Below are 25,770 nucleotides of genomic sequence, written 5' to 3'. Positions count from 1 at the left end.
GTTCCAGGTAAAGGAAGGCTGAGTTAGAAGTCCCTAAACAGTCTGCTATTTTTCACCTTCTTGACAGCCTTTTCACGGTATGAGGGATGACCTACTACAAAAACCTACCTACCATGGCTTAGTTTCTTTACAAATACTTCAAGATTTCGATCAGTCTTCTCCACACCCCCTTTCCATGACCAGATCTGGGCTGTGACCACCTAGAAGCAGGAGCTGGAACACTGCCTGTGTCCACTCAGAGCATACAGGAGCTTCACCACCTTGTGATTTCTGGTCAAATACCTTTGCTGCAGACCCTAGGCTCCTACAGCTCATTTACTTATTGCAGCACACCTTACTTATTGTAGCATACCATCACCCCACCTACACTCATTCAAGATTCAAGAAAACTGCACAGCAGAAAACAGCACACAAAGCTAAATTAAGGCAATGAGAAAGAAAGAAAGAAAAGACAAAGTAATGACTACTGGAGTCAGTAGACTGACTCTGCTATTTGACCTAATATTTGTATCCATCTTTCTGGTATGCCATCTCCCAGTTTGAGATCTGAAAGGCTAATGGACTTCCTTAGGCAATTTGTGCAGACAAGCTGTCAAACAAAGCAAGTGCACTTTGCCTGAGCTATCTCAACTTCTTCTATATTATGAATATGGATCTGAAACCCCAAATTCACAATTGTACTGATTCCTAGTTCCTAGATTTTATTAAAAATAAACAAACCAACCAACCAGCACAGCATTCACCTACCCAGGTGATCAGAGTCCATAACTGCTGCACTAAATGGACATTTATGGTCACAAAAAGCTCTGCTTTTTCTGAGTTTGAGTCAGCCTTTTGTTTCCACTTTGAGACAGGTTAGACTTGGGCACACAAAGAACTTTCATAGATCCTACACTTGGTAAGCACCAAAGGGTAAGTGATACAGAGCTGTAGGTGATGAAGGACAAACAGACAACTGCTGTTAGTGCTTACATGGCAGCAGCTGACCGACGCATTCTTTCCTCTCCTCCAAACTAAGGCATTAGTCTGAGAGTTGCACGACACTGGAATTTGCCTCCTGCCCTCCTCCAGTGGCTTAGGAAGGCACTCACCTCACAGATACAGCTCTGCTCTTCCCCTAAGGCTTTGCTGTGTCATACCATAACTGCGAGAACTAAAGATAGGATTCTGCTTCATTTTAACCCTCACAGAGTACTTCTAAGCAGACTGTGGACTAAGAAAAAGTGTAGTCTCTGGAAAGGATTGCTCTTAAAATTCTCACTTCTCCCCACCGATGAGAGACTTCCTCACCAACCAACACTGGGAGCAAGATGACCAACTTGAAACAATTATTTTCCTGTCCATTAATGTAAACAGAACAGGAATGAAAGTCAAACTCATTTCAGCTCTAGCTAAGTTTGCATCTTCCACCTGCATATTTTCTAGTTTTAAATGATGCAAGAAGTTAAGTTGCTCCATTATTCTACAGATATTCAACAGCTAAAAATCCCAAACCCAAACAAAAAGCAGACATGAACAAGAATGCTGCAAAGGATACAAGGCTTATGTTTACCTCTTCATCCTAACATCAGCCCTTGTGGTAACTTGAATAATACCTCTTTCCAGTACTAGCTATTACTTAGACAATTCCTCTGGCAACCGTTCCCCACCTTGAACTAAAGGTAGCTGTGTTAGTATTTGTATGTCTCTCTTTGGACCCTTACCTCAGACTACAGGTGTCATAACACGTTCAAGGCCTAGATTTTCTGGCCTACCCCTTAGGAGATGTTTTCCTGAGATGTGTCACTAGGCCACACCAACACATCAAGGTATCTATGCTTTTACAGACCCTCTCCACGTTAAGAAAGAACGCCAGTAACTGCACAGTGGCAAGTGGCATAATGGATGCAGTGAAACAAAAAACAAGGTCCTGCTGTTTCACTCAATTAACCAACCAATCCACCCTTCTTGCAACTCATATAGCTATTTGCCCCAAGAACCGGTTCTGTTGGCCAGTTATCATTAAAACTGGGGCCGTAACTAGTTCCTAATAAACTAAGCAGTCCCAAAACACTCTTCCTGGCTCTTAGTTTGGGTTTGTTTTTTTTTTTTTTTTACCTCTTGCTTGAATTCAACAGTCTCACTACCATCTTCTTCTTTTGTTTTCACCAAGGACATCTTGACCCAAGTTCGAAAGCCTCCGGAAAACTTCCAGCTGGAATATGAACTTTCACAGTCCTTCATGAATTCTGCTTTTTCTGGACTAAAGGAAAAAGACCATTATTGACCAAACTCAGAGTGGTATCTGAGCACTGCAAGCAGGAGAACATCAGACCTACAGGCACTTCAAAACACGTTCACAATTCCTTTTCTGTTTCAACTGCTGAAATACAGCATATCTAAACCATTATGAGCAGTGATGTTTTGATTAATGGTAGCACTTGCACTCGTTCTCTTAACCACATAAGCCTTACCTGGTGCCCTACCTCCCCCCAGAGTTCCTCCTGCCCCTTGGGATTGTTCTGCCTCATAGGGGAGCTTCCTTCTGCTCATCTGCTGTCTCTGGGACAGAAAGGAGCAGAGCCAGCACCCTAGGAAACAATTCCCCCTATGCCAGGAAGCAAGAGATGGAAGGAACAGTCTAGAGGCAGGACAGGCTGCTTCACCCCAGTTCTAGGATGCAAATAAAGTGGATGTAATGCAGACATACTTACAATGCTTTACAACTTACATTCAGTGCATTCCTAATTGTTTTGGAAACCCTGTACCTTTGGTGTAAGGCTCCCACCTCCAATAACATGGCTGTTTTCCCAGCATGGAACTGCAGTTATTTGTCACCCCGGAACAGCAGATTTGCTTTGTGTCTTTTTTTTTTTTTTTTTTTTTTAATACTGTGACCGTAAGCTATTTTAAGGCTTCCAATACCCCTTATGCTGAAAGTGGTAAAGGGGTAGCGCTAAGGCATATTTGGTCTTCATCTTTTCTCTACCAGCTGCACAGGACACAGGGAATTAACCATGTTATTTACTTAGAGCTTCTCATTAGTGTAATTTTAGCCATTTTCATGTAATCTCTATGAAATAAGCCTGGCCCTGCAGCTTCTTTTTCAACATGGTTTCATTTGAAATGAAGGGGTAAACCACTGTGGTGAGTCATGAATCATTACAGCACAGACTGCCAATTTTTACTAAAGATAGATTTCAGGTTGCAGAGATATGTCAGAGTATGCTGGTCCTTGAGACAAGGGAAAGGGATTTGACTGATTGAATCCATCTTCCTAGGTGAAAGAAAAAAGTGTACTTTTTATGGCAGAGGGTACACATGACTACGTCTTGGGAGATTAAGGAATTTTGGTGTTTCAGGAGAAGGATGTAGAGAAGAGCAGAGCTGAAGCAGCAAACTCTCATCCCAGAGAACAGACCAATCAGGAGGATGTGTCCTGTACCAGCACTAATTCGATTTGCACCTTTCCTTTTTCATTAGTTTTCAGAATCAAGGATCCTTTTCTTCCTACAAACCAAAATGCCTTGTCTACAAGGCAGCAAAAGCATGCACTGAAAAAAAAGAATATCATACTGATGGCTACGCTGTCCTGTGCTGCCTGCTCAGGCTTAATAGATGAACATGCACATGTTTGTAGGAAAGCGAAACCGAGCAAAGCCATTGCTCTTGTCAGGGCTTCAGGTGATGGGCTCAAACACAGAGCTCCCTTGTGCACACAAACAGAAAGAAGCAGCATTTCTGGAGAGAAAAACTAACACACTTCGCTACGCATGAGGACAAATGATATTCCAAGAGAGTTTTAGCAAGTCAGGAGTATCTCTACCAAATTGTAACATTAGTGCATGTTTAGTGACCCCAACAGGATGGCAGCACACCTCTCTAACCCGCCCAAGGAAGACGTGGGCAGAACATAAGAACGAAGCCCATCGCCTGACTGCTGCTCAGCATGCAAACCAGTGACACCGGGAGTCCTAGTCTGACAGTGATTTCTCCCCCCTTAGGTATGTGGGTAGAGCAGCAGCAGATGGGGAAGTACGGAAGAGCGTGGTGCTTTGCCACTCAGAGGAACATACATAATTAGCACTCTGCCAGCCAGTCACATGCCTAATGCCTGCCTAAATACAGCATCCTAGAAAAGCTTTCCAAACCAACGTGGAAAATTGAGGCAGGAAGTTATGACACAGAGCCGAAGGTTCCAGCCACAACTTAAATGGTAAGAGACAGCAGTAGTATACTTTGCCTTCAACTGTAATTGTAGGCTTGAAAGATTAATAATATATTAAGAGAAGCTCCAGAGAAGTGATCTGAGAAGGCATCTCCTTGCATGTGCCCACAATTCAGACCACTGCCACAAAGTCCGGGGGCAGGGGGAAGGAGGAGGGTGGGGGGCATGGGGAGCAGAGCAGAGAGGCTCAGGCTTTGCACAGCTGATAGCAGAAGGCAAATAATGCATCTTAAAACCAACACACAACTAAGTGAACACAAGACAGGCAAGGAATTTTAAGCTGAACAAATCTCCAGGAATTTTCTTTCAATTCCCTCTTCACCCCAAATACAGACAACTTGCAAAGGCTACAAGGCTGCACACTTTTATTTTTTGTTCAGCAAGTTGTTCTACCTATGACACTGTCTTTTAGATGTATGGTAAAATTACTGGAATACTCTGCACCAGGCTCTCCCAGGACATTAATGGTACCTCAAGACCATGCAAAAATTCCTACATCGCAGCAGACAACGCGAAGTGCAAGAGGCCGCAAGTGCCACGCAGGTGAACTACAAAGCCCTGGTCTCCTCCCGGCCCCGCACTGGTAACCGCTGACAGCTCAGTGCTCAGGGGGAGGTGGCTGCCCCAGCACAGGCTGGGCAGCACCCCGGAGAGGCTCTGTCTGTCCCAGCTGGGAACCGCTGAGCTCAGGCTGGGCCGGGCCTTCTCATGCTCTAGGGGCTCACCCACAGGAGCCAGGGGCAGCTCAGGATACCCCACCAGCAGATTCCAACGCAACAGCCAGGGCCAAGACCACAGATGGGTCAAACCCAATTTGTGGTTATGGCTTTTGCTTTTCCCTAGAATAGGAAACTCTTGGGACAGCCCTGGGATCTAATAAAGGGTCAGATGGTGCGGTAACAAAAGTTTCAACCCTTCTATGTTAGAATTTATTTCTCTGCACGCAGCAGTCCAGGCCAGAGACATGAACATGGAGCTCTGTTTAGACCCTTAAATAATCTCTGTTCTCTTCAGACTGGCATTCATCATTTCACATGACTGTTCATTATTTTACATGCTATGCTAACAAGTTTTGTCAGTAATATGTTCAGAGAATTTTCCTATTAAACCCATGTATTGTACTATTGACATTTCAGGAAATGAACTTGTATTTTTAGCTACACTCTCTTGGTAATTTTCAAGGGTTTCATATTATCTCCTTCCCTCCAATTAATATGGTGCAAACAGCAGCTGCCACTGTCTGAAAAAAAAAAAAAAAAAAAAAAAAAAGAAAAGAAGAAGAAAAAAGCCAGTGGCAGTATCTTCCAAGTCACAGGCCAACAATAGCACACAGTTCAGCAGTGTTCTGTGAAGGCCAGAACAAAACTAGCAAGCAGTGCCAGTTTCATGTAGTCTGTCAATCCAATTTTAACAGAAGAGCTGCAGAGGATAACTCTTGACAGAAACAGCTGGACCTTACTTGAGTCCTCACCCCTTGCAATGCCTCAAAAAAACCCCCTTAAAGATACAAGTCTCTAGATGCCATTTTTATTATTGCTGATGCTTGCAGCAGCCTTCACCGATATGATTATTGCTGTTTAAAGCAAAGTGAGCTGAGTATACTATTGTCTACACAGAAACCTTGCTGTAGGTACAGCAGGACCCTTCTCACCAATTTCAAGGGGGTTTGGATTGGGATTTAAGATGATGGAATACTCTCCACATATTTTACAGCAGCCTGCCTGCCCAGCCCAACCTAGGCTGTTTGCAGCCGTGACAAAAAACTGTAAAGATAATAACAATATCTCCTGAGTTTTAACATGTATCTCAGCATCCTTGATAACACTTTGCCTGAATTGCTGGACACACTGATAATAATATGTTCTCATAACCAGTGAGACACTTTGTGAGGAAAAGTAGTTAACAGCAGCCAGTAACTGAAGTTTTTAGAGGCCACACGGAAGGACACACAACAGTTCCTACAGATATCTTAGTCCAGACTTCCCATCAACTAAATTTAGCATCCGTTGATGAACAAGAAATAATTTCTATTTTCTCTTCTGCTGGAAGTTGGACAGAACGAGTACCTTCCACATATGCACCACGTATGTGGTTTCACATGCACTTCACAGTCAGAAGAAAACGCCAACTTTCGACCAGCCCCGAGAGTGTCCAGGTCATGCCCCAGGATGCCAGGACAGCAGTACACAATACTGAGCAAGGTAAACCACACAATTTGTACCAAGCGTTGGAGGATGCTAAGAGAGACACCACTGGCCTCTTGAGCACAACTGCCTCTCTTACTGTATTTCACCTACTCATGCAGATCATTTATGACCAAGTTTGAAGGCCTACATACCTTTGCCAATTCTACTGTTATGTGGGTTGGTTCAAAACCAGTTTTACCTCACATTCCTACTACCTGCTACACACAGACACAAAGGATGCATCCCCAAGCAGACCCCACCATTTCCTACCCTTTCACTTTACTCCAGACATATCCTAGGCTCAGCCCCCCTCCTCTCCCTGCTTCAGTTCTGGTGCCTTCCAACACTGAGCTAAGGCAGCTTCTCTAGGAACAAAGCGACACTTCCTCATCTCTTTGGGGGCTGATTCTGCCATCTAACCGGTCTGACCTGGCAAACCTGGAGGCAGGAGGTGGCCATCCGGGTTTCTCCCAGGCAGCTCACGGATGATTCTTGCCCATTCACCTGCACTGGCACAAACACAGCCCTGAAGCTAGGACCTCTGCAATACTGCTTATTGCTGTTTTGCACATCTCATTTGGCTGTGCACAACATGTGGCACAAGTGTTTGAAATAGCAGCATGCAGACTTAGCTGGCTTGCAGCAATACTGCCAACTTAAGGAGGACATACATGTTTTACCTTGGGAAGAAACACCTCTTTAAAATGGTTTAATCTGCAAATCGATGCAGTAAGCACAGAAATGCGGCTTCCAAAACTTGAGTGCACATCGACCAAGTTGTGTCCTGGTACGCTGACTCATTCTGCAAAGAGCCAGGAACTATACGCAATACAACTGTGCCTTCAGCTCTGTGTTTTACAAGGGGTGGTCTCGGGCAGCCCTTGTGTCTGGCAGTACAGAAACAGCTGTGCACCTTGCTGGAACCAGTCTCGCTGTGCATAGCGAGAACTGTGGCACAAGCCACAGAAACTAAGAATACCACAGAAGGAACAAGTAGCACCTTCGACATCACTACTCTTAACTGGTATTTTCTCACTCTAAAATATCAGTGCACAAAATACTTGGAGCACTAGCACTTCATGAGGTGTCTTAGTAGAGTTACAGAAAGTACTTAATGCTTTAAGATCTCTCCTTCAATTAAATAGAAACACTTTGTAAAAAGCAAATTTCAGACACTTCCAGTCTTTGCCCCATCTGAGAAGCACCAGTATTATCATGTCCAAGCCTCCAAGAATGCTCTGTGACAATAAAATCTGTTGTTCCTCTTCCCCTTCCTCACCTAATTTTGTTCTGCGTATGGCCTTTATCTCCTGTCCCTTTTTCACTGAGTAAATTAGCACTTTCTATTAGGTCTCATTGTAACTAATATCTCTTGTCTTGCTTTTAACCTGGATCACAGAAAGAACAGAACCTGAATTTAAATTAAAGCAAAGTTAAACAGTTAAGTATGGAATTTATTCTCATGAGGTGGGAAAAATGGTGGGACTTTCAAGAAAGTTCAAGGTGGGATTAATTCCACTTCTGTTAAATTTGGAGGAAAGTTGATCGGTCACTCCAATGGCACCAATGTCCAACCAATACGAAGCAATTTTGAAAACCTCATCTATGAAATTACATTGTTCTGTAGAATCTTACATAATGCTAGTAATTCAAAGAAAATCACAACAAATCAATGTAGGGCTCAGACCTTTACAGTAATTGCTTAAAAAAAAAACCAAAACAAAAACCCAACCAAAACATTACAGAAACATTAGTCTTCTCAGTGTACTTCATGAGCATACTTCCTGATCACCCACGGCAGCAGACAGCAATAAGTCTGCAGAAGCTTCAAACTTTCTGAAAAGAGCAGCAACAAATGGCTGAAGCATAGCTGAAAGGCAGGTTTTGTCACTGAAAAAGTCCTCAATTCATTTTCTAAAACATAAGATTAGTAACCCGAGACATGAAAAAGCATCAACGTAACCCTAACATTAAAAAAATTAAAATAACGAGAATATAAAAGCCTGTCTAATTTTCACTAAAAAAGCCCTACTTTCACTAGTATTGTTGTAGCAAGTTCAGTGCAGTTACAGGCTCATTCCTTTACATACCTGTTGATGAACTCCTGGAAAGAAGAAAACAGAAGGTAGTCAATGGCGCTAAAATCCTGGTCTGTTCCATTTAAATGAAACTGCAAAAACACCAGTTCCTTTTTCTTCACATCACGAGGGCCTTGAACAACCAAAGCATACTTCTGTAAGCAGACATAGAGATGGTGAGAGAGTATCAAAGGAATCTTCATTTCCTGTTCATGAATTTGCCATCTGTCACTAATACACTATAGAAATCTTGGGTGCTACTAAGTATACATCTATTAAAATATCTAACAAAAATGCCAACTGAATCCCTCCTTTTAATTTAAAAATTAAGTCTTTACATCAAGATTTAGTGTTTTCCTAAGAAATCCGCCTTAGTTCTATGACAGTCCTTTGAGTTTATGTGGAATTACCAGTCAAGGCTCTGCAACCTGGATTCCATAGAAGGACAATCAAAATAGTTTTGAGCATTAAGGTCTAGGAACTTTCAGCTCTTGACCTGAAACACCTTAATGTAGAGCCTTAAGTGGAGAACATCAGGCTGCTTCTTGAGAAAGAGGGAGAGTTTCGCAGCCCCCAGCACCTCGGGTAAGCTGCCGAAAGGAAAAAAGAAAAAAAAAAAATGCTATCAGGCAGAATACAACTTAAAGTAGTGCAGGCACTATGTCAAACAGCAAGCTGCTGCTTGCAAAAGGACTCAGCCAATTTGAACTGGGCCCTGTGTGGTTCAGAGGTCTCTGCCTCAGTGCCCCTCCGTTCTACTGCAGGACTAGAGCCTATTGGATGAGCAAGCTTCTAAATGAACCTACAAAGCAGCATACAATGGAGGTTCTCAGTATGGTAAAACATGCAAAAAGAGCCTATTAGTGGCAGAAATTAAACTAGACTTGCACCCAGAATATTACTTTCAAATACACTAAGGAGCTGCTTCCCAGAAAGAAATGGGGACTAGACAAAAGGCAAAACATGAAGAGGAAAAAGCTGACCAAACAGGTACCTAGATTGTTTGTTCATGTTTAGTTTCCTTAAACATCTGAGCAATCACTTTAGATACAAATGACTATATTTAATAGTTTATTTTTAATATTTATACAGAAGCTAGATTCCCTGCATTTTTAAGGGAAAATTACAACAGACTGTCATTCCATGTACCCATCTTAATGGCTCACAGCATTTCAGTCTAACGAAACGCTTGGTGCCCAGTTAAGACGTTTCCAAGTGTGACAAAAATAGTATGTTGTTCCCAGCAGACATACAAAAAGAGGTAAGTTATCCTGCTTTCATGAAATAACTGCTACTGTTTTCACTCAGAGCTAGATTTACTGTATCAAGGAGAATGCTTGCCAGTTCATTTAGCAGAGGAATGAAGTGAGAGTTTCATTGTGAAAAATGACTTATTTTGTCCCATTCAGGTTTTCATGCTCCACACACCCACATGACAGCTGATCTTCTATAACACATATACACACTGACTGGGGTATTTTACATTCCTGAAAACAAAAGGACAGATGGCTTGAAAAGAACATAGAAGCAAAGATTTTTTTCAGCACTTAGTAAATATTTTTACTTTCAAATATCATTACAAGCAGAAAACTCCCACTGAATAAGCTTCGTTCTATTATATTATTATTACCATTGTTTGATTAGTAAAAGGATCTGTGTAGTTGATCCTCTGAGTGGTGCATTCGATGTCTCCTGGCTGACCTGGATTTATCAGAGGCGGAATGTGATCGTAGTAATGATGTTTGCAGCTAAGCAGCCGAGCCTTGCCTGGGTAAAAGGCAATACCTGTTTTGGGAGAAAAAAAAAAAAAAAACATTGACAAGAGCTGATTTCCTTCCCAAGTACAAATTTGCATTCCGGAATTTAATCCTACAAGGTACTGAGCTATCCTCAAGATCCAGCAAAACAATCAAATTAAACCACATGCTTCAGCATTTTTCTGGAGCAGGACGAAAGTACCAGCTGCATTGAGACAGAACCCCTGTGATGTGTTGGAAAAAAAAAAAAAAAAAAAAATCAGGGTTCACATTCTGTCACAACAATTCAAGGTTCACAGAAGTTTCCCTAGTCTTCCTACAAGCCAGCAGCTAATATATCAGTCCCTCTCACCCCAAATTAAATGAATGTGTAAAGTTAGGAGACCACTGAAGACAAATGGGACATACAGAGCTTCAGCATGCACATGTAACACGTCACATTTTAATTGGAAATAATGTAGGTACTACACACGACAGATCAAATATTACTGTCTGATCTAACAAAAGTGAAAAGATGCTCTTCAGAACATGTAGCATCTGTTCACTGAATACAGTAATAAAAATCAAAGCCATCACCAAATACTGTTACCATCCCCTATCTACTTCTATCACTGGGTAGGCAGGCTACTACTTCACCTGTGTGGGAATTCATATACACCACAAATCTACCATTTCAGACCAACAGCATGCATTAAAAGAACCTCAGACACCTCAGCTGTAGAAGGCTAGCAAAATACATGGCCCAAACCCCAAAATCCTGTTATGCCACATATGCCACATTTATTATTGGAAACAAGCTTGCTTGAAGATAATCTAGACCAACTACCAACAGTATGATTTGAGTTATTAGATATTATTAACTCACACAACTAAGATGACCTGTCCACCAAAATGCGAGATGTCAAAGCAGTCAATATATATCAGCCTAAAAATGCTTTATCCCTTTCTTCAGTGCTCCATGCTTGCAACTTGCCATCTCATCAGTTTAACAGAGCAACAAAGCAAAGCCCTACATTAATTTAGGTTTTCTGATCTGGCAGGGATCCCTGTCAGTACTTTTGGGTTTATACATATGTTGCTTTGCTTCTTTAAATGACATTTTCTTCCTGTTGCTGTATGAAAAGCTCACGTGAGAAAAGGACAAAAAAGGGAAAAGCCTGTTCTTACAGTCCGATCCACATAGTCCAAACACAAGGACCTACTTGCAAAGCTAAGCCTGACTATTCAGGAAAACAACTACAGGAATATAGCAACAAATTGAAACACTCACCTTTCAGCCACAATTACTGGAGTGGTTATTGATAACATGTGATAACACTTCAAACAAAAGTGTTATTTTTAAACTGGAAACTGACCTACCACAGATCTATTTGTGAATGGTTACTGGATAATTTTAAAAAAATTATAGAATTCGCTATTCAAAAATGTATCTGTGGCATAATCCCTCCTGCAAACTGCAACAGTTTTCTGATGCCACACTGCATTTTCACGCCAACATTGTTCCCTGCAGCCACATCACATTTTCATTGCCTACTGATGTAACACCAAGTTGTAAACAATTCAGAACAGAAGCAGAAAGTGGCATTGTGGTTATTTTGAAGTTGGTTTGAGAAATTCACCTTCTTTACTGTCACCAGTATCTCACTGTCCAGTGCAGCACTGAGGTCCTGATACACATCCTATGTGCTACCCTGCTGGAACAGTTCTGTTCTGGGAATATTTCCATAAGGATTTGTCATCTTTCCCTGAAAGAGGACTCATTCTAGAGTCTGAAAACCCTACTTATCTATCAACTGTTGCATAATGCTCCACAGCTACTGTCATTCATGTTATTGGCATGAAAGTTCCCAAAATCTCCTGTACAATATTAATATTTCTGCGCAAAGTCAACACAACATAGATTAAAAAAGAGGAAGTGAGAGACCTAAGTCAAAGCATTATATGCACTCTGGGCCCTGAAGAATCAACAGCACAAATTTAAATCGAAGATAAATGTCAAGAATTTAACCCATTTTGTTTGTTACCGGTCTTACCAGGTGCATCATACAAGGACACTTCCTTGTAAGAGACAGACATGACAGGGTGCTTGAGCTTCTCCCTGAAGTCACTGATGGTTTGGTAGACAAGGAACACAGCTACAGCCATGAGCAGCAGATAAATAAACAGGAGAATTACTGAAAAAACATTCTTTAGGCAGGTCTTGCTGAAACGCAAAGAAGGGGCAGTGGTACCCAGTTCACTATCTGGAACCAAACAGAATATGGATTAGGACTTTAAAACACAGATATTTGGGCTGAATTTACATAGTGTTCATTTAATGATCAATCATTTAAGAGGAAAGTAAGCCTCAAACTCAGCTTGATGCAAAAAAAACACAACTACTGCTGGTTTTGACCATCAGTCAGACAGATACTTCTTTCTCAAGCACGAGGCATAATCACCCAAAGATTGTGCCTCTTTCACATATTGAATTTGGCACACTGCTTAAGCACAGGGCAGGCAGGAAACAAGGTTTATTTTCAAGAAGGACAACTCAGAAACAAAGTTCAAAGTTCACGTGAAAAAAACATCCATTGATGGTCAATGTTTCCTCCTGGAAAAAATAATTCCTTTCTCCCCTCCTCCCAGTCTGAAGTGATTCTTATACAGTCAGCACATGCATCAGCAGGGAGATCTAATATTCTAATGCTCTTAAACTGCTATCTGCATTGCATCTCCACCACGGCAAAAGTCACTAGATACTTATTTGTTACCCTCCCATTTTTGGACTCTGGTTCATAATACCTTGTGCATACTATGTACAGTTTTGCAAAAGGATTCTTTCAGTTACAGCTAGAAAAAGACCAAGCCAATTCTCTCACAGTTTCCTTGCCTTCAAAGCTTATTCTCTGAAGATCTTCACGCTAGTCTCACTTGCACACAGACTGCTTTCCCCATACTCCCTGCATTCGCCATTTCTTTTGGCAATACTTGTAAGGAAAAGTTCACGTACTCTCGAGTTACACGTCATGTTTCAACTGCGAGCGATATACAGCTGAACACACAAAAGGAACATTACACCCCAGCATATGAAAGGAGATAAGTAGGCATATTTTACACTGACTCTTCTGTGTGGTGTAATCTAATGAGTCAGGCTGTGCCACACTCTGCCCTTTAACTGTAATAGCAGGGTTTGGTGTTTGTTCCTTGCTACAGCAAACACTAGCCTTTTAGTAAATCCTACTGAACACATTAGCTCTTACAAAGGTCCACTGTCACACACATGTTCCCAAGTTATGTGCCAGGAGATGGCAGCCAAGGAAATTAGGACACTGATACGCATAAAGTTCTACTACTAAACCAAGTATGTCTTGAACAGCTGCAAAACATTTACTCATTTCAGATTGGCTTACCTTAATGTCTACATCTGAGCTGCAATAAGCCCATTTAACACTGCCCCGCACTCACCAAAAGCAGGTCTGAACAGTCTAACTATAATCTGTTTAAAAGCATATCCGTTCAATATTGCATCTTGCTCATGTAAATCTGGCACAGACTTTGCTCGCAATCCACTGCCATCACAGACACTGCAACTCAGGTAAGAGACAACATAAAGGAAGATGACATACTCTGCTATCTCAGAACTAGATGTGCTAAATCTTCTTCGATTGAGCACACACAGCTCATGACAAAGAAATGTTCTCATCTCAATCCCTGGAAAAACTCCTTGACTTTCCATCAGTACTTATTCCCCAAAATAAGTAATTTAGTGTTTTGTTTTCTTTCAGAACTGCAATAAAAAAAACACAATAGCCAACCACCAAACCCACACACAGAAGCAGCTTATCAGGAACTTAAAATTGGCAATTTCTGCGTCACTAGTTCTCACCTGGTAAAATAACAGAGCTGGCATCTTCATGAACTTCCATCTCTCCTTCTCTCTCATCTGTTGGGTTTTCAGATACTCTCTCCACATCTTCACTCAGCTGTGTAGTTAAAACAGTGGTTCAATTTCCAAACATGCTCTCAACTTGCAATTGCTGGAATTTCTATGGTACAAATAGAAGAGGCTCCAACTAACCAAACACACAAAAAAATGCCCCCAGTCCAAGAGCACCCAACATCTGTTCCACTTGTGAACAAGAGCCAAATTTATGTACACCTACAGCTAAAAATTAATTGACTTGCATGCTGCAAAAAGAGAAAGATGGCACATTAAATTTAACCTACTTCTACCCTGCTGCTTCAACAACAGCATCACGTTTTCTTTCAAGACCAAAGTAATTGTTTCTGTGGCAGCTTCAGCTCACTTTAAACCCCCAATTAGGACAATGCCCTCTGAAATAAGCAGGAACTTCATTCTGTCACTCAAGAACATATTTTTAGGCATAAACAAACCAGAGCACATACCAGCAAACAGAACATTAGCACTTCTTAATAAAGAGGTGCAAAAAGAGCAAGTTGCATTTTGACAGGTATTAGGACAAGTAACTCAAATGTAGTCTCAGCTACATCGGTAGGTGGGTCATTACAAGACAAACAAACATCCCTACATTTCTGGTACTTATTTGAGCTCACATTACATATTATTATATATTAGAAGTTATGCAACTAATTAGTAGTATTCCAGTGTTTCTAAAACAGCAACAGAGACCAGATGTTTTCTTGTTTTGCTATTCAGAGCTCTGGGCCCAAACTGCCAAGACACTTCCACCAAAGTCAGAAGCTTGTCACATCAGATAGGCATCACATGAGATCATGAAGCATTAAACTTTTTATATAAAGTATCTCCTGTATGTTTTCCAAATTTCTTTTGTGGCAGGGACTGACATATAAATTACAGCAAGGCAAAGGGGGCATAAACTTGCAGCACGTTGTGTGTTACACAGTAACTGTCCAAGCTAAACACTCAGCATCACCCACCTAATTAGGTAAGGAAGATTAGCTTTGTTCCTATTTCAAGGAAAATGAGGGCACAGTTAATGCAGCAGCCATACTGAACGCTATTGAACTTTACACCCCCAACTTACTCAACAGTAAAGTGCGTGTATCCATAAGGAAGTGCTTTTATTTCACCCTACTTTAATTCAGTATTTAAATCATTATACCATTAACAAATCATCATTTGCACTTATTAGGAAAGAGTCCACTCATTTCACATCTTCAAAGTCTGACGTAAAGTCTCCATCACCTCCTGCTGTACTGCCGTATTCATTTCCAACCATGCAAAGCTAGTTGAAAGCAGTTACCCAGTTGTTTTTAAATGCTTTGCACATAAATAAAGCATGATTTGCCATGGTGTGAGGCATGGAGTGAACAGGTAACTAATAAGCTAAACTCCTCTCATTTGCAGGAGACTCTACAAGGATCCAACCAAAGATACTTTTTTTTCCAATTATCTTCATAAAATAAGGGGAAACTTAACACTCTGCTCCTTTTTGTAGAAACACACTAGTTTTATTTGTTTACCTGACCCAAAGGAAGCTATTCTGACACAAGAAGAGTATTCATTGAACCTCTTGCACTGGTTAAACTAAATCAACTAAGAAGCCAGTTCAAATTATCCCCATGCAAATTCCTCATTCCAGAGCTGATCCCAAAAGTTAACATAGGTTACAAAGTCATCACTGCGGTTTCTCAGCTGATTCCCACACCTCTCTGGTTCAGCCACAGTTCCACTGGAACAGGCACCTTGTCCACTCAAGTTAGGCAGCGGGTAAGCAAATTCTATTCCTGATAACAAAGAGATCCCAACATGAGTTTAAACAAGAACACAAAATGCAACAACTCTTATCCTCCTAAGAGGACCTAAAGTGACTCTTCAACACCTAGGAGAAGAAAACTCAGAAAACTGTAACAGTTCAGCATTCCTTAGAAACAAAAAAACAAGCAATATGCAATTATGTTTCCTTACCTCTGCTCACAAGACAGATACAGTTTCATAAGCTTTTCACACACAAAACCAGTGAAGGACAGCTAGTCAAAAGCAGGAGTGCTAACATTGCCTCAGGTGCATTGAGTAGCTTCAGCTGATGTGTGAGACCTCCTAAAAACTAATTTCACTGCAAATCCCAAACACCTGACTTGACAAGAGGTGAAGTTGCATAAACCCACCAAGGCCACCAAGAGCCTGGCACTGTTCAGATCTCAGCCACCGCGTTCCGAGCGCACAGCACACGAACTCTACAAGGCATGTCAGCACAGACCTACAAACTTAACAACTCAGACATACTGAGCTACAGTCTCATAACAACTGGGAAGCCAGCACAGAATTACTGCACAACAGCCAATTCTAGTTTCTTCACACTTGACAAAATCCCTGTATCAAGGCAAATGACAGCATTGAACCTGGTGTACGCCAATGGTGTTCGCCTTCACAGGCCAGCTCTTCCTACATCTTATTTTTGATAGAGTTGAAGCATCATGCTAATGCAAAGGAACACAAACCTACAGAGCAGTTAAGTTTGCAGTCAGATGCAGAGAAAGGATAGGGTGTCAAGGGCAGGAAACAGGCCTTTGTTCAGCATTCCTGTGGGCTGGGCATGTACAGCTGAGTGAAGAACAACTGCTGGAGCCTGCCTGTGACCCAACAGTTCCTTTTCAGTCCCACACACCAAAAAGCACTGGACAAACAAAAGCTCAGAAAATGCAATTTCAGGCAACTGAGCATCCCTGCTAGGGGCAGGAGCATCACAGATTGCCCCAGGTGCCAGAGAAGGGGTGGAAACACAGCTGCTGCATTTACACACCATCTAGACTTGCACCACAGTTTAGGACAATCCCAAACATACGGAGCAGTGTCAGTGGTGGCTGATCCACACAGCAGAAGTGTAACATGCATAGTCTGGTCCATACTTCAGGCATCAATGAAACTTCATTAACTCTCTCAAGTACCTCTCCTACATATGAGCTCTTGCAGGAGTTAATTTCATCCTGATGATCATGGGATAAAGCCCTCTTAAATAAAAGGAGAACTTGTCCATACAGGCCTTTTGCTGGTCCACTGCTTCATCACCTTCCAAATCCTTCTAGACTGCCACAAAAAAACAGAAGCTGAAGCTAAACAGGCAGTACTAAACTAAATTCGAACGTATGAAAACAGAGCCCCCAAACTACCTATCGCATCCAGAGGAAGGCAAACATCTGCATTCCTTTCGCCTGCACGATGCAAACAGAAGTGCCCTGCTGCGAGTCTCTACCGCTGCTGAACTCGGCACAAATAGCGCGTATCGCCAGTGCGAGAGATCGGAGCCAGCAAAGCACTGCGGCTGCCGGAACCCGTACATTGACATGCAATCCAGGCGCTGCCTCAGGCTCTTGGCAGGATAATAATGCGGCTTTCAGTTTTCCATCTGAGAGCTCTGGTACCGAAGCCGCTTCTCACGCCCGACAGCCCGTCTCCTTGTTAGGAAAGCCCCGGTTACCGAGCTCGCCGGCCAGCTGCACCTACCTCAAACACTTGAGGGAACCGCTGCGGGTGCTGTTAACCGCGCTGAAAGGTAAAACGCGGCGCTGAGCGCACCCAGAACACCCGTTTCTTTCCGGCGAGGGCAGGCGCCACCTGACGCGCCGGTTCCCCCGCAGCACGGGGGAGGGCCGGGGCGAGCAGCAGGCGGGGGACGGCCCACGGGCCTCGCGGCGACCCCCGCCCGGCCCGGCCGCGCCCGAGCGGACACCGACGGGCCAGAAGTCGTCGGTTAAGCCGCGGAGCGCTCCCTAAGGCAGGCTCCCCGCCCCCGGGCGGCGACGCGGCCAGCCCCGCCAGAGACCGGACCCGAAATGAGCTCACGGCGACGGCGTTGATGCCCGGCCCGGGGGCCCTGCCCCGCCGCCCACTAGCCCGTACCTCCTGGTAGGACGCGGAAACCTCTGGTCTTAGCATGGCATCGGCGGGGAGCGGGAGGCAGCCCAGCCCAGCCGAGCCGAGCCGAGCCGCCCTGCCCGGGCAGGGCCACGCAGGCGCCGGGACCCCCCGCTCGCCCGGCGGCTGCTGGCCGCCCCACAGCGGCGCGGGGGCTGCTGGGAGGCGTAGTCCGGCGCGCGCCGCGCTAACGGCCGCCGGGCGACCGTTGGGGCCGGGCTGTGCGGCTCAGCCCCCGCCGCAGCGGCGGGCAGCCAGGGCTGCCGCCTCCGGGCTGCGGGGGACGGGAGCTTTAAAGCGCAGCAGATACTCCAAATCTTGCAGCGCCGTCGAGGAGCTGAGTCTCACATCTGCTGCTGGTGCACGGTTAGCAATTCCCGCCGAGCTCTTGCTCTGGGCGGCATAAAGCCGCACGCGTAAGCAAGTTTTTTTGTAAGGTTTATAAAAAACTTATCTCTGCGGAGAGCACAGAAGGGTGCTGCGTGGTGACGGGGATGTGGGGCTTTTCTACACCATGTGCTTTGCAACACAAACTCTCCTACGTTAGACTCAAGTAGGTTGGAAAAAGCAACTTAAATCTATTTTGTCAGCTCTCTCCAAGATGCAGGCAATATTTTTTTTTTTAATTATCTTTCTTCCTTGCTGTTCAAGGCTACTAGCAGAACACCACCACAGCAGACTCACGTGGCAACCAGACAAAAACTCCGCAGGGCTCCTGCGAGGACCCAGGCCCACTGCGCTGGCGGAGGAGCTCTGGGAAGAGAAAAGCCAAAACCACGTAAGAGCTGACTCATGAGCCATCCGTCCACAAATACCTACACAGCTGTTTTTCTTCCCCCACGTGGAAGTAATTGTTAATGTTTCATCATCAAGAAAAAGCATGCACAACATTTCTTGCATTGAGATGCAACGCTGTAGTGGACTCCCTGCTCAGTAGATCACTTCCCTATGGCGAAGACCCACACCTAGTAAGTTAATGACCAAGGTTTGAAGTCCTTTGACAACTACAATCCTAATATACACCTTTTCCTTTCAGAAAGAAAATCTTTTAGTTCTGGTTATTTATTTTTCAGATGTCTCTGGCTCAGAGGCAAGTTCTAACTCACCCCCCAATCAGTAACACTTCAGGCAGGTGTTGGCTAGTATTCAGCACTTGCAGCCCAGCCCTGGAGTGATGCTAGTAAATAATTATTTCAGAATAAAAGGTAAATCTATAATGTGATTAAACCAAACTGACAAATTAGAGTTTTGTATATTTCCCAGCAGTGTGGGTCTCTGTGGCAAGCCATGCAGGGTGTTTGCAGGCAGAGTAACCAGGCAAATGCCAGCGCTCACTCTTGTGCGTAACGGGAACATTCAGGGGCTGTTGTGTCCAAAGCCCTACTGAAGGTCTCTTTTCTGCTTGACATTTCCTATCTGTCTCGTGGTGTGTGGAGTCAGCAAATGGCCAGCCAGGATGGGGAGCCCCTTCTGAAGCCCAGCTACTGTTTAGGCACTGTAAGCAAACCTCATGGCTTACAGGGAATCACAGTACCGACCTTGCAAACCTTCACCCTAACAGGACCAACACTTGGCTTGCTGCGCCAGCCCTGCCTGCGGCAGTCAGCTCCTGGGCGGCCGCAGCAACTCACCTTCCCCGTGCCCTGGCCCTGCAGGCCTCGCCCAGCTCCTCACAAGGGGATGTGGCCCATCTGTCATCACCCCCATGCTGCGGTGGCATCCCTCCTCTCGTGCTGCGTTTGTCATTGAGAAGGGGACTATGGAGATGTTGCTGTGGATTAGCTACTTCAGCGCTGCTAAACCCGTGGACTGAACTGTCCTCGGACAGCCTGTGGAAAAGGATGTCACCTCAGGCAACGTGGGGCACATATCCTCTGGGGTGGACTCATGGATTTCATGCAAAAAGAGTTTATAAACAATCCTTCAAGCAAAGATCAAACTCCTTTCTCTCTCCTATTTACTGTCCAGATCCTTCTCTGGACTGTTCAGATTCTGTAACGCCCTGCACAAGAAGCAGAGATACCAGGTAGGGACTTGAATTACAGCACAGTGGTCAGGAAGGCTGAGTGCTACAGCATCAAACATCCAGGCTTTAAATCCTTCAAGTCCACACTTGCCAGCACTACAGTGAGGGATGTGATATGTCTATCTAAATGGTTAAAAGTTTATAAAGTAATATAATTAAAAACATCAAAGTGCTTATTCTTCTACCAGTTTTCCTGTGCTGTATTTATAGCGTGGGGAAATCGTGTCATTTAAAAATTTCCTATTTAGTCTCTCCTTCCTTAGGCTAAAGATGTCATTTTGCTGGTTTAAGCCATAAAGACGAAGCCTGCCCTACGTGTGCCGATTTTGTGAACCAACGTTTAAACCAGCAAGCAGAGAAACTTCAGAGGGGAAGGAGGGAGGGAACGGAGGTATCTTTTAGCAGCAGACGCCTGTCAGGCTGCTCACCCCGCCCGGAGCAGCTCCCCAGCCGCCGCCCCGGGCCTCCGGAGACGGGCCCCTCGGAGTAGTTTTCCGAGCTGTTGTTGCATTTCCGTGCGTGCGCGCCTCGCCTTAACCTCTGCCCACGAACTTTTCTTCAACCAAACCACCAAGGCGCCGGGGGAGCCATCCGAGCCCGGCTGCCCCGGGGCGGGGGGACGAGCTGGACCCGGGGCTGCCTGCGGCGGGGGCTGGAGGCGGGGCCGGGGCCGTCCGTCTGTCTGTCCGCCCGTCCGTCCTGCGCGGCATGGCGGGCGGCGCGGCGCGGGTGCTGCTGGCCGCCCTGCTCGGCGCCCTGCCCGCCGCGGCCGAGCCGGAGCTGCGCTTCAGGCCGCCGGCCGAGGCCCCGGTGCGGCTCTTCACCGAGCCCGAGCTGGCCAGCTACGCCGGGCAGCAGGTAGGGCCGGGGCCGGGGCCGGGGCCGGGGCCACACACACCCACACACCCACGTCCTGGGGTCGCACCGCGCAGCCCCCACCGCCGCCTCCTGCCCTGAAAGCACCTTACGGCTCGGTTTGCTCCTGCTCTGCTGCTGTGCTGTTCCCTCCCTCGCCGTAACGAGGGGATAACTTGCTTTTGTAGGCACGGGGGAGAAGTTTGTTGGGATCTGCGTGTTGCTGGCCTGCTGTTCCTCTGTCGTGCTGGCAGCTGCTGCTTTTGGTCCGTTGAAGTTGTGTACAGGCAATTAGATGGCACGTTCCTGTTTTATTCGTTGCCTGCTTGCCGAGGTAGTCATGCCAGTGCATTTCAGTTTACCATAAACTGCAGCCAGAGTAATTTTCTTTCAATGATTCATTAAACCATGTATTTACACCCTCTTTTTCCCTGCCAATATTATAGAAGTAACAAAGCATTTAAGCATTTTTAGCTTCCTGTGATGCAGAAAAGTCTGCAGAACTTGACATTCAAAACTATAAAGTCCTGTATTGATACACATCAGTCCTCTTTTGAAAAACTTTCTGGCTGACCTTCTCAGGGTCTTCTCTAGATACTTTCAAGAAACTAACCAGCATCTGACTAAAACCACGTCTTATGCATAAAAGACAAAGTAGAAGCACTGGCTTAGTAAGTAAACCAGATGTCAGCAGATCGGATTTGTGTGTGTTTATGTATTTATCTGTTGTTCTCTTAATCAAATAATGCTGTTGGGCATACACCCTTTTATCTTGTGCAATACACATCTGCATTAGGAATAGAAAGATGCAGTTGATTATCGTCAAGCAGATGAGTGTGCAGACAAGGAGACTTGAAAAAGGGTAATGTCTTCTGTGATTGTGATGTTTAGATTAAAAAGATTCTCTCATTCCATATGCTTAAATCCTAAAAAAAAAAAAAAAAGGAACAATTTAAAGCACAAGTGAGAAATTTTAAGAGAGATAACGCGCATGGTTGTATACACACACACAAACGAGAGCACTCGTACAACAGAGAATTTAATTCTCTTCATAGTGTTCCGAGTGCTAATGGATTTCATAGCTAAAACTAATTGCCTTTGCTTACGCTGAAGTGTTGAGGATACACTGATGGCTTGCTTTCCAGGAAGGACAACCCATTTACCTGGCAGTGAAGGGAGTAGTGTTTGATGTCACTTCTGGAAAAGGTGAGCTTGCTTCTCCCCTGCTGTCTGCTTTGCTTTCATGCTATTATTTAGTTGCTTGTTTTTAAATATTCCCAGTGTATCAGGAGCCTGCAGTGCATTTGCAACAAAAACAATATACCTTTTCCTTTTTTTAAAAACTCGATTTTCCTCCTCTGACACTTCCCCATTAAGGTTTTGTCTAGAACTTACACTGGTTTGAGATTACAGTATGCATAGACGGATGAGCCAGCGTAGGCCAGTTAGTTTGGGCACTGACGACAGAAGAGCTGAAGACACCTACCCAGACCCCCGAGTCCTTGCCAGATGGGGGGGTCAGGCCCCATAGAAGCTGCTGCTACAGCATTTTATTGCCCCGGGTACATGACTGGCCAGATTGAAGGTAACTTGGCTGTACCTGTGCTGCACTACGCAGTATCAGCATTGCTGCAGCTTCATCTTTGCCTTCTGTGCTAGTGTTTGCCTACCCGTGCTGACCCACAGCCTGGTCAAAACTCTTGGAAGAGTTGACTGTGATTCTGGAAGGAAGGTGGGGAACTAAGTCATTTTTTTCTCCTTGAAAATTTTCTTACTTCATGAGGCTTCTTGTCTGATTATTTACACTTAAATCATTTATTGCTGTATTTGCTGTTTGTGCCTTCCCAAAGAACTGCAGATGTTTTAATCTGAACTCCTGGTACTTAATCCAGCTGTGCTGTAAAATGTTTGAAGAGACCATGGGGGTCCTGGACACTTGCCTTAATGTCATCCTAAGCAAACTAATGGCTTGTTGCTTTGTTTGTACTAAGCTCATTAATGTAGCTTGTCTGGACATGCACATTGTCTGATCTTCAAATCCTAAATTAGACATGTCTTGCCACTGCAAATTCTGGAGTCCACAAACCTCTCATGAGAACGTAAAGCACAGCTCCCTGAATAATAGGTAAATTTTAAGACCACAGTATAGGAGTTCAACAGTTGTATTGTATAACGACACCCTCTGTTTTTTTTTGTAGGTTTGGGGTTTTTTTTTTAAGGACTGGGATATATTATCAAAAAGTAGCAAGTCAAAACTCAGTTTCGGAAAGAAGAGCCTTAGACTCCAGTTGTTGCTTTTGGTTCACTGACAAGTGTAACAGGCTGATGAAAAGGAGAGGCTGACTACACCCTGTACATTGTCAGATCATCACTGGATTTTATTTTTTTTCCTGATCTGACAGAATTTTATGGAAAAGGAGCCCCATACAATGCTTTGGTTGGAAAAGACTCAACAAGAGGAGTTGCAAAGATGTCTCTGGACCCAGCAGATCTTACACATGACATAGTAAGAAAATGGACTATTAGTTTAATGCCATTGTGCAAAGTTTTATTCTTTTTCAAGATGATGAATGATAATATTAAATTATTTGTACTGATTTGTTTAAGATGATTCACATCTTTAAAAGCAAAATGCATTCGTAGTCTTCAAATACATAAAATGGATCTGTATTTACTGCTCTCTAAAGGTGCAGTGCTAATAGCCTTAGAGGAAAGTTTTTCCTCTGTGGAGTCAATACAATTTACGTAAGCATGTAAAGGGGAAATTACCTACTGTTTAAAAAGATGCTTCCAGAGAAAGTAAATCACTTTGTCAATTGATTTAGTGCATCCTGGATCACTGACAGGGCAGTGGATACTAACTCTGGCAGTGAGTTGTTGCTTGTTTGAGGTGTGATTCATTTATGCAGGGAAAATGAAGGGAGATTAACGGTTTGTTTGACCTGAATATATTAAAGTCTCGTCAAGGCTAAATTTTTTGAATAAAAAGAATAAATTTACAGGTTATACTATCAGTTTTGTTAATCATGCTCTGCAAAGTAAACCCAAAAACTGACTCTAAGGATTACAGTAATCAGTAAAAAAGAAAAATGCATGTAAATATCTGGATTTTTATTTCTTTGAGACAGGACTTTCACTTCCATATGTCATTTAGACAGGACTCACAGAAGAGGAGCTGAAGTCCCTGGATGATATCTTCAATAATGTTTATAAGGCCAAATATCCAATTGTTGGCTATACTTCCCGACGAATTCTGAATGAGGATGGAAGCCCAAATCTAGACTTTAAACCTGAAGATCAGCCACATTTCAACATTAAAGATGAGTTTTGAGGAACATTTTTGTACCTAGAGAATGCCTAGGGAGAGGCACAATAGAATACTAGATTGACTCCCTATTTTCTGCAGTTTGTTACAACAACTAGCTACCATGAGTCAATTTTATGTTTAGAAAATATACATGTGTGTACACACCTACTTTAGTGTCATGCATTTGGGCTGTTTGCTCTTAATTATGGGGCTTATTTCTTACGAAAGTTCTTTCTGCCTAGATTTCCCCGTTTACAAGTGTGTAATGTAAAATTACATTCCTTAAAAGATATAAATAAGTTCTTAGTAGTTGAAACATGACTGGTCTCTTTGTAAATCACAAGTTGTTTCCCACTCATTGGAAAAGTGTGAATGCATTATCTGGACCAGCTAACATCAATCATCTGCGCTTCAAGTGAGTATAGGTATCACACGTACACAACAGGTGTAACAGAGGCTTACATTTTAAAAAAGCACTGTGGGATTTAATATTTGATAGGTTTGAGAATACTGGATATAAAACCACTCAGTCTCTTAAAATGCAGTTACTGTGGATTATTTATGCAAAGCCTACAGCTGTAAACGAAGAAAAAAAATACCTTTTTTCCCCATGAGAGCCAATGTGATATTTAATTAAGATTATTTTGTTAGTTTTGAATAAATGACACTTTAATTTTTAAAAGTAATTGTCAAAGCTGTCATCTATATTAGATTATGATGATTTCCTTCTAGCTTCCTCCACTCTTTTCTGACAAAAAAAAGGAAATGATAGCCCACTGTTTACCACATACTCTTACAGCACCAGTTTATTATAGCAGTTTAGTATTCCGTGGATAGTTAGCATCTTTGTATTTGCAATTTCAGCTCTCATTTTTAATTTGTTATGGTTTTTTTTGTTCTTACTCTGGCTTCATTATTGCTGTTGCAATGAAGTGTGCATTTACCCGTTCCTCCTCCTTTTAACTTAATATAAAACTGCAGATCCTGTAGGGTGAAAGCAGACCCCCTCCATCGGGTTCCTCTGGCAGTCTTTCAGCAACAAGAGGACTGTAAAAGCATGTGCTATATAAATTGCTGCTAACTACTGACTCTCATTAACTTAAGTAGAATGTAAACTGTCATGTATGTGGATATATCTGCCACTGTGACAGGTTGAATTGACATGGAAAAACTGAGCACCTGCTCCCAATTCTGTATTAATAATATAAGAAAAATACAATTCCATATTTTGTTCTGTTTCTTTAGCATTTTGGCCATTTTCTTGGAAGAAAAGACTTTATTAGATGATTTTCCACTTTATGGTTTGCAGGGGCCAGCTGCCTGTCAGTTGAATAACTAGAAAAGCTGTTTCTATTAATTTGTCCTTTCTTTCACAATGTTACAGATTTTACACTAAATTTGTTCTGTGTCTTACCATTAGACAACTTAATTTGCAGGAGGGGACTCCATGGGTCACCCCCTGCTGTTGGACCATGCTCTGGGGTGGAATAAATCATTTAGCATCTAAGAAAATA

General features: G+C 43.4%; 2 protein-coding genes across 12 annotated transcripts in view; one reads left to right on the top strand and one right to left on the bottom strand.

Annotated features, from left to right (window-relative positions):
- The window catches only part of PACC1 (proton activated chloride channel 1), a 21,702-nt gene extending 3,520 nt beyond the window's left edge, over positions 1–18,182 (bottom strand). For 2 of the 7 annotated variants that reach the window (XM_042789556.1, XM_042789558.1), the window contains exons 1-6: positions 18,054–18,182; positions 14,097–14,193; positions 12,262–12,471; positions 10,102–10,256; positions 8,484–8,626; positions 2,098–2,242 (exon numbers count right to left, since the gene is read on the bottom strand). In XM_042789556.1, the coding sequence (XP_042645490.1) occupies positions 2,098–2,242; positions 8,484–8,626; positions 10,102–10,256; positions 12,262–12,471; positions 14,097–14,193; positions 18,054–18,089 (786 nt within the window). In that variant the 5' untranslated portion in view covers positions 18,090–18,182. Of the gene's footprint in view, positions 1–2,097; positions 2,243–8,483; positions 8,627–10,101; positions 10,257–12,261; positions 12,472–14,096; positions 14,257–17,657; positions 17,754–18,053 lie in introns of those variants that run through there. The other 5 variants (XM_042789559.1, XM_042789557.1, XM_032989253.2 and 2 more) reach the window with 5 other exon arrangements.
- On the top strand, positions 17,689–25,770 carry NENF (neudesin neurotrophic factor). Of its 5 annotated transcripts, none has more exons than XM_042789560.1 (5): positions 17,689–17,706; positions 18,720–19,036; positions 22,095–22,155; positions 23,352–23,455; positions 24,104–25,770. In XM_042789560.1, the coding sequence occupies exons 2-5, from the start codon at positions 18,926–18,928 to the stop codon at positions 24,278–24,280; spliced, it is 453 nt and encodes a 150-aa protein (XP_042645494.1). In that variant the 5' UTR covers positions 17,689–17,706; positions 18,720–18,925; the 3' UTR covers positions 24,281–25,770. The 5 variants fall into 5 exon arrangements, with proteins under 5 accessions (XP_042645494.1, XP_042645495.1, XP_032845150.1 ...); XM_032989259.2 differs by lacking the exon at positions 17,689–17,706 and adding an exon at positions 17,973–18,059; XM_032989257.2 differs by lacking the exon at positions 17,689–17,706 and adding an exon at positions 18,331–18,621.

Source organism: Tyto alba, unplaced genomic scaffold, assembly GCF_018691265.1.
Source record: "Tyto alba isolate M040663 unplaced genomic scaffold, T.alba_DEE_v4.0 Super-Scaffold_16, whole genome shotgun sequence".
In the NCBI taxonomy this organism is placed as follows: domain Eukaryota; kingdom Metazoa; phylum Chordata; class Aves; order Strigiformes; family Tytonidae; genus Tyto; species Tyto alba.
This window is presented reverse-complemented; position numbering and strand designations above follow the sequence as displayed.

What these genes read in the sequence shown, in the direction of transcription:
- NENF (XM_032989256.2), top strand. Translation starts at nt 20,803, where the DNA reads ATGGCGGGCGGCGCGGCGCGGGTGCTGCTGGCCGCCCTGCTCGGCGCC. An exon ending in CCAGCTACGCCGGGCAGCAG is followed by an intron (nt 20,953 to 22,094) that starts GTAGGGCCGGGG and finishes CTTGCTTTCCAG; the next exon opens with GAAGGACAACCCATTTACCT. An exon ending in TGATGTCACTTCTGGAAAAG is followed by an intron (nt 22,156 to 23,351) that starts GTGAGCTTGCTT and finishes CTGATCTGACAG; the next exon opens with AATTTTATGGAAAAGGAGCC.